This window comes from Sinocyclocheilus anshuiensis, unplaced genomic scaffold, assembly GCF_001515605.1.
Source record: "Sinocyclocheilus anshuiensis isolate Anshui unplaced genomic scaffold, SAMN03320099.WGS_v1.1 scaffold1082, whole genome shotgun sequence".
Classification (NCBI taxonomy): Eukaryota; Metazoa; Chordata; class Actinopteri; order Cypriniformes; family Cyprinidae; genus Sinocyclocheilus; species Sinocyclocheilus anshuiensis.
Genome location: NW_015542379.1, coordinates 2,938,936 through 2,947,932, shown reverse-complemented (window position 1 = coordinate 2,947,932; position 8,997 = coordinate 2,938,936). Strand labels below are relative to the sequence as shown.

At 41.6% G+C, this 8,997-nt stretch overlaps 1 protein-coding gene across 1 annotated transcript in view; it reads right to left on the bottom strand.

Moving 5' to 3' along the window:
- Positions 1–4,566, bottom strand: part of LOC107692522 (delta and Notch-like epidermal growth factor-related receptor) — a 31,584-nt gene extending 27,018 nt beyond the window's left edge. The window contains exon 1 of the mRNA XM_016491605.1: positions 4,150–4,566. Within this exon, the coding sequence (XP_016347091.1) occupies positions 4,150–4,446 (297 nt within the window). The 5' untranslated portion in view covers positions 4,447–4,566. The remainder of the gene's footprint in view (positions 1–4,149) is intronic.
- Between the last annotated feature and the right edge of the window lie 4,431 nt (positions 4,567–8,997).

The window sequence follows — 8,997 nt, the reverse complement described above, 5'->3', positions numbered from 1 at the left end:
TGCTGTGTTTTCTCCAGTGTGTTCTCCTGTGTTCCATTCCCTAGTCCGTTCCAGTCATCAGCTCCGTGAAAACTCCGTGTACTCTTCAACTGAGGTGTGTGCAGTCCTCTGTCTCCCTTCCACGATCTCCTGTGAGGACCCAATACGGTGTTACTCTCATCTTCCTTAAAGACTGATATTAAGCTCAATTAATCACCTGCCCGAACCATCTGCACCCCTTGTTGAAAATAAACGATATTGTATTTTTCTAATCCTCTGTGTGAGTCTCCTTCCGTAACAGAAGACGTTTATATGCATATAAAAAACCACCTGTTCTGGCTTGGGGCCAACTCCCATCGCCCCTTGGACCTCCCAGACACCACTGGACTGTGTTGGAGAGAAGGTGTCTTCCGGTGTCTGGGGAGTGTCCGGTCCCGAGCCAGAACCAGTCCGCCGCCGTCCGCGATTCACCCAAGGCAGCTGGCAGTTCCCCAGTCAAGTCAGCCAAGCGTTCATGTGGCAAGCCCAGGAAGGGCCCCTGCCATACTTGGCCACATGTCACGTCACTTTCACTTTCACTTTTTTTAAGCCCAGGAAGGGCTCCTGATCCCCAGTTAAGCCCAGGAAGTGCTCCAGCCCCAGAGCTCGCTCCAGTGTCAGCTCCTGCCCCAGAGCTCGCTCCAGTGTCGGCCCCAGTGTCAGCTCCAGCCCCAGAGCTCGCTCCAGTGCCGGCTCCAGCACCAGAGCTCGCTCCAATGTCGGCTCCAGTCCCAGAGCTCGCTCCAGAGTCCGCTCCAGCGTGTCAATCGGCGATAATGGACATGGCACTGCCCCCGGGGTTCTCGGCACCTGTCCTCACCTCAGAATCCGCCATGGCCTCCTGAACTCCCTGATCCGCCCTGGAGGCCTCCCGTGTCTTCGTCCTGTACCAGCCTCCAGGGCGCCCCCCCCCCCGGGGGAATTGTTATGGCGCGGGACGCAAAATATAATAATTTCTTCTCTCGTTTTACTAAATCGTGTGCACAACATAATTCGTTCCCTTGTATTACTAAATTGTGTGCACAACATTACTAAATTGTGGCCATGTTTTAGTTGAATCAAATCGAGTGAACAAATTATTATATTGTGTGCATGATTTATTTAAAACGAGGGAACAAGTTAGTAAGTTGTCTGCTCAATTTAGTAAAACGGTAATAAAAAGGTAATTGCAAATTTTTATTTCACAAGTCTGATTTTTTTCCTTACAATCGCAAGTTTACGTCTCGCAATTCTCTAACTTTTTTTCTTGAAATTACGTGATATACACTTGCAATTGCAAGAAAAAAAAGCTCTAGGGTGCACTCTGCCAAAAATGAGTGGTAATACTGTGCAATATGTAGCTCCGCCTATGACATTCAGGAAAAAATTTTTAATTGTGCGCACAATATAATAATTCATTCCTCGTTTTACTAAATCGTGTGCACGACATAATTTGTTCCCTTGTTTTACTAAATCACACACACAAGTTGAATCATATCGAGTGAACAAATTATTATATCGTGCCGTGCGCACGATTTATTTAAACCGAGGTAATGAGTTAGTAAGTTGTGCGCACGATTTAGTAAAACGAGGGAACGAATTATGTTGTGCGCACGATTTACTATTTTTTCCCCCCTTCATGTCATGTGCGGGGCTCCATAGTGAAGCTCCAAAAGCATCATAAAAGTAGTTCATTTGACGTGTGCACTCAATTTCAAATCATCGTTGAAAAAAAATTCTAATCTCATTCTCATTTGCTCACATTTAAATCTAGTGCTTGGAAAAGAGCAGTGTGCATTAATCTCTGCTAAATATCTCCCTTTGTGTTTCCCAGAAGAAATAAAGTCATGAAGGTTTGGAACAACATAAAAGAGAACAATTTTTAATAACAACTTTTTTAATGTCCTCCATATTTAGTGCTCTCTCAGCTCTCTGTTCTCCTGAATGTCCCTCTCTATATGTACCTCATTTGATGTCCTCCAAAATATCTATCTATTCTTTCACCCCTTCAATTCTCATTTTATTAATTTATTCTACCCGCAAATCCCTACTTTAATGAGACTCACTCTCTTACAGGCTTACAAGTCTCCATACAACTAGTGTGAGTCTTCAATTTTTCAAAGATGAAAGCTTTGTAGAAACAATGGTCAGTCCAGCACTCTCTTTAATATTAATGAATCCCCGTTGCTGCTTAACAAGCTGGAATCAAAGCCAAAAGACCAAAGAGGAGAGGAAAAAAAAAACATGACGACCCTTAAAATAATCATCCCTAGCGATATGACCGGCAAACAGATCTGCGGTTTCTAAGTATGCATCCACCTACTGTAGTAAAAAAGTGACTGTGCACATCCAAAAAACACATACATCCTTCCCCTTCACCTTCTAAACACGAGTTATCAGAAAGGACAGGTGACTCATACACAATCACTTTGCGTCAGATGCTGGTTAAGAGGTGAAGTGAGCTCCTCAAGGGCAAAAAGGCTACTAACTTAAATAAAATCATTCCAATTAATCTTTTCCTCAGTGTTTACAAAAAGTAATTTCATAAAAACATGTGATTCTGCTGCATCACATGCATCCAGTCATGTCAGCAGCAGTTAATGAAGTTTGGAAAAATGGCTGTCTCGTTACAGGGTGACTGAAGAACACCAGCTTTGCCTGGAGAAATGGAACACTGAGTGACATCACAATGACTTCAAGCCTTGCCGACCAATCGCGGTGAACCTTGTCAGTGCATAAACCAATCACGCAGCAGCATCCTTTCTGGCTGCATTGGGGGAGATGTAAATGAGCTGTATGACGTCACAGGACACAGGTTTAGACGCACACTTTAACTAAGGTTGAGGAAAGGACAGGACACTGTGGGTCCATGCAGAAAGATGCATCTTCTTCACACTTGAGAGTAAACACCAATGAGATGCAACCGCACACAATGTCTTAACTTTGAGTTAACAATGAGTGTCACCTGTTGTCCAGTGGATATACATGCGCGCACAGTGAGGCAGCTCTTCTGTGGATCTCTGTTCTGGATCCAGCAAAGCTTTGGTGTTATTTAGGTCAGAAGCCCTAACTGTGTCTAGCTGTGCTACTCACATTCAGGCTTTGTTCCCATTAGTGTATTAACGCTGATGTGCGTCCACAGCCAATAAACAACAAATCTATGGCTAATACCCTCACACTTTCCCTAAGGCAATTTATCTATGAGCATGAGCTGCAAAATAAATAAATAAAATATAGTGTTATATTTAGTGCTGTCAAATGATTAATCGCGATTAATCACATCCAAAATAAAAGTTTTTGTTTACATAATGTGTACTGTGTATATTTATTATGTATATATAAAGACACACACATACAGCATATATTTTTGAAAATATTTACATGTATTTATGTGAATACATTTATATTCATATAAATGATATGAAAATATATTTGGATACATATCATTGTAAAAGTTTCTTGTTTTCCACATAAAACTAACATTTAGAAAGGTTTATTCTTACTAAGAAGAAAAACAATCATATGCAGAAATAAAAATATTTTAAAGATATTTTCTGTGAAAACAATTTAGCAAGTAACTCATTTTTATTAGTATGTTTAATATTATTATTTGAATGTAAATGTTTATTGTTTAAGTATAGATTTTTCCTGCAAAACAAGAAATATATTGATTAAAGATTTTTTTTTTCTCCTTTCTTTTTTTTTTAGTGATGCAGATTGGACCATCATCACACCACATTGCACCTGACTAGAGGTTGAAATAAAGCTTGCATCACCCATCACAGAAAGCCTCAGTGTCCCATAGTGGTTTGTTATAAAACAAACCGCATGCAAGGAGGTCAACGCTGCATACTTGCAATATGAATCAAAAAGGTGACAGACTGAGAATGATTTCTGCTGTGTTTGTGTATCAATACACCGCACATACCGCAGATACTGCAAGACAAACATTAATGCTGTGATCTTTACCTCTAACACACACACACACACACACACACTCAGAGCCGCCTCTCCTCTTCTCCTATCTGTTGCCACAGCAACGTACTGTAGCACTCTCCTTCACATCTCACCGACAGCACAAGAGCTCCTGCAGACCTTTGACAGACACACGATTATGATCGTTTATTCACACCAACACGACTCTGCTCTCACCTCACAGTTCTGTCCAGTGAAGCCCTGTCCGCAGATGCAGGCATAAGCCCAGTAGTCAGTCTGCATCTGTGTGCTCGGACTCTCCTCCATCTCTCCCACCCGACTACAGACGCCTCCGTTCAGACAGGGTCTGCCCTCGCAGGGGTCCGGCGGCGCGCTGGGGGCCTCGGTAGGGCCGGGGCTGGATGTCAGAGGGGTCCCGAGTCCGTCCCTCACCCCGAGGATGAGGAGGAGAGGAAGTATGTAGCGCTGCATGAGAGCGGTGCGGATTTGGTTCTCTTTGCTCCTGCTCTGCATACGCTGCTGTGGAGAGCAGATCAATGGATTACAGTCGTTCGCTTGCGGCTGTGTGTTTGTGTGTGAGAGAGACAGAGGGAGGCGGTTTGCTGGACTGGAAGGTCTGAGTGTGTTTGAGGACGGGGGAGAGAGAGAAGCGGAGGGGAGTGACGACTGGTGACCAGGGGCGTGTCGAGGATTTTATACATGGGGTGGAAAAGAGGGGGCAAGAGCAGAATGAGGGGTGGCAACTATAGATCAGTGTTTGTACTCCCCATATATTCTGTATATTCAACACCAGTGTTGGGGAGTAACTAATTACATGTAACAGAATTACGTAATTTAATTACAAAATAAATGTAAGTGCAATCTGTTACAGTTACTGAGAAAAAAAGTGTAATTAAATTAGCCTACAGTTACTTATGAAAATGTTAACAATTACAAAGGGGGTTTTCACACAAACACGCACATACAGATTTGATTCATTTATTTCTTAATTGCAGTGACTGCTCTAAAATACGAAGCACCAATGTTTCAGGAGTTTAGAACACAGAATAAGATGCATGCTTATTCGATAACTGTTTAATTTCCTATTTGGGTTTATGCATATGCTTTAAGATTAACTGATTTTTTCCCAAGGCATTGTTAGATGCCAGTGTTTCCTGTCATAGCTGTGAAAATATTTGATGTTAAAAACAGTATCATAGCTATCAAACTATTTATTGTTATGATTTTAAACCTGTATGTAACCAAAGCTCATTTTAAGGGTGGCAGTTGCCACCCCGTGCCACCCTTGTGGACACGCCACTGCTGGTGACGACACACACGCTCCTCCTCTCAGTGTATTTCAGTGTGTTTCTGCTGTGTCAGTGGAGCTGAAGCTCTGCAACAACAGTCAGACACCTACACATTACACAGTCTCATCACTGAGAGTTTCTGGATGCATGTAATTATATCCATCTCATGGCTGATAAATGGCATATATTGAAATTCTACATTATTTTGTTGGTATCACTTCAGGGTAGTGAACACATATTCACTATTAATCAAGAGTTTTCCCTCAAAAATCTATTATTTTTCTGCTTACTGATAGTAAGTAAGGTAGTTGTTGTAGTAGTTATGTGGTCCCACTTTATATCAGTTAAGGTGACCTTAACTACTACGTACTTACATAAAAAAAAGTTAGGGACCGATTTGATGGTATGGGTAGGTTTAAGGGTGGGTTAAGGCATAATTATAAATGTAATTACAGAAATTGCAGATGTCATTACATGCAAAAGTATAATGTGAAACCATGTATGTAATAAGTGCATTGTATCAAGTTATTAATTTAAATGTAAGTACATAGTAGTTAAGGCCACCTAATGTAAAGTGGAACCAGTTATGTTTAGGTATGGGGTATGATTAAAGGATCCAGAATATTAATAGCATTAATATGTGCTTTATAAGTTCTAATAAACAGTACAAAGATGCTAGTAAGCAACTAGTTAATTGTGAATAGTGTTCCCTTATCTAAAATGTTACCCACTTCACAATATGGTTCCATTACTTTGCTATCATTACTTGAACTAAAACATGAACTAAAAATGAAATATACTCCTGAAGCATTTATTAATCTCAGTTAATGGTAATGTTATTGTTAATATCTGTTAATATTATTTAATGGACCTAAGCTAACATAAACTAAAAATGAACCGTTTAATAATGTTAACAAAGATTAATAAATACTGTAAAAATGTATTATCCATAGTTAATGTTATAATGCATTAAATAATAGGACCTTATTTGTTACCATTTTGACTACATGAATTTAAAATAAAGAAATCGTTTTAAGTTCTACAAGTAAACGTAGGAATCACAACACTGTAATGTACAGTATAACAAATCGATATTCATTTTGAGATTTGTTAAAAATTAAATTTTTTTCAAGATTAACTTAAGGTGAACGTTACATAACTGCAAAGATAATCTAAAGGTAAAAAATATGCGGTAAAAATGAGTAAGCAAATATTGACCAGTGTTATTTTAGTAGTATTTATAAGCATTAAATTTGGTTTTATTTTCTTTTTATATTTTCAGGTTTCGTTTTAAATTTCAGTAATTTTGTCACGTGCTTTTGTCATTATTATTATTTAATATTTCTATTTTGCTTTATTTCAGTTTTTATAATTGTAGTACTTGAACTTTTTTTTCCAGTTAGTTGCAAAGGCAATCAAATTTCTAATTTTCATTTAAAAATAAGCTTTTCCGTCTAATATTAAAGTTTTATTCAATTTTGGCTTCATTTAAATGAACAAAAAACATAGTTTAAGTTAACAATAACAACAATGATATTAACTGAAACTGACGAAAAAAAAAATTAAAATCAGCCTTGAGTAGATGTCTGTCACACTTTGCCTATGGCGAGGAGCGTGGAGCGAGGAACAAGGAGACCAGGAGTACACGAAAACAATAGGTTTAATCCAAACATCCAAGGGAATACACGGGGCAGACAGGAGCACAGGAAACACATGGGTAGACGTTCAATCTCCGACAAACATGAACTGAATGGACTATAGCTTATAAACACAGGATAATTGGGGAAACACAGGTGCATGGAATAACTAATTAATGGGGACACGGAACACATGTTGAGGGAAAACAACACAATGAGGGAACCAAGGACGAAGGAGGGCTGGACGGGACCAGCGGAGATGGAGAGAGGAGAGGGGCCAGTTCGATCTCCAGATCAGACTCCCAGTCTATGAGATTCCCCTCCTCGTTTTGGCCCTTTTGCCGCGCCATACTCAGCTCACCCTCATCCGCGGTGCAGGGGGCGGAGCTCCTCTCCGCGCCCACACCGTCCTTGGCTTTCTCCCTCGTGGCAGGCGCTGTTGCCAGAGCTAGGAACGAGGAGAACAGGAGTACACGAAAACAATAGGTTTAATCCAAACATCCAAGGGAATACACGGGGCAGACAGGAGCACAGGAAACACATGGGTAGACGTTCAATCTCCGACAAACATGAACTGAATGGACTATAGCTTATAAACACAGGATAATTGGGGAAACACAGGTGCATGGAATAACTAATTAATGGGGACACGGAACACATGTTGAGGGAAAACAACACAATGAGGGAACCAAGGACGAAGGAGGGCTGGACGGGACCAGCGGAGATGGAGAGAGGAGAGGGGCCAGTTCGATCTCCAGATCAGACTCCCAGTCTATGAGATTCCCCTCCTCGTTTTGGCCCTTTTGCCGCGCCATACTCAGCTCACCCTCATCCGCGGTGCAGGGGGCGGAGCTCCTCTCCGCGCCCACACCGTCCGTGGCTTTCTCCCTCGTGGCAGGCGCTGTTGCCGGCTCACACACCTTGACTGACGTCACGGCCTCTGGCTCCGCGGCGATCCTCAGCTCTGTCGCTCTCTGTAGCAAGAGCGTCGTCCGGATATGTGGTGAGATGGGCAACAGCCAGAAACAGTCTGGTATGACCCTCGAGCGAATTTTCCCCCTGCTCCAGCAGGAGGAGGATGAATTCGGGGCGAAGGAGGGGATCCATTCGGGCACACAACGGAAACAAAAACACTGAGAGAAAAAAACACGGAAACAAAACGGAGGGGAGACACGGAGGTAACTGTATTTTGGTCGGAGATTCTGTCACACTTTGCCTATGGCGAGGAGCGCAGAGCGAGGAACGAGGAGACCAGGAGTACACGAAAACAATAGGATTAAGCCAAACATCCAAGGGAATACACGGGGCAGACAGGTGCACAGGAAACACATGGGTAGACGTTCAATCTCCGACAAACATGAACTGAATGGACTATGGCTTATAAACACAGGATAATTGGAGAAACACAGGTGCATGGAATAACTAATTAACGGGTACACGGAACACATGTGGAGGGAAAACACAACACAATAAGTCCAGGGGCGTGACAATGTCACTATACTATTCATATTCTAAGTGATCAGATTCAGTTGGATGCATGGTTTCCATCTGGTGGATGATAAAATGAGTGAAAAACATTCCAGCAATAGAGCAATCAGAATCATATTTTGAGGTCGGGCTTATTTGACACCCTAATAATCACCCAGAACACCATATATATGTGCATAGCAGTGCACTAGAAATTACTCAGAACATCATAGCAACTGCAACGTCTTGGCAAGAATTTCGTTCTCATTTCTGTCGGTAAGCAGCTTATTATTTACCTCTGCAGTCTCCTGCAGAAATGCACAGAACATCCTGTACATTCTTCAAGCAACTCATCATCCAACATCTACTTCGCCCTTTCAACAGTCCAATTACAGTAAAATACACTGATGTGCATTTCTAAACCTCCTTCTCACTGAACAGCAGCTTCTACATCCATAAAAGGAAGAACTGTAAGCCTATTGTGAAGTGGAGTTGTGTTTTATGATGGCAGACGCCCTCACTATGCTTCCATCACAATCTTCTTCAACTGCTCCTCCTGCTGGTTACCATGACAACCACAAAGGCAGTTCCAGTGCTGTAGTTTACCATCACAGCTCACAAACACCCTTGTACTTACAGAGGGTTTTGAGAGAGATTTTGAGAAATGTCTC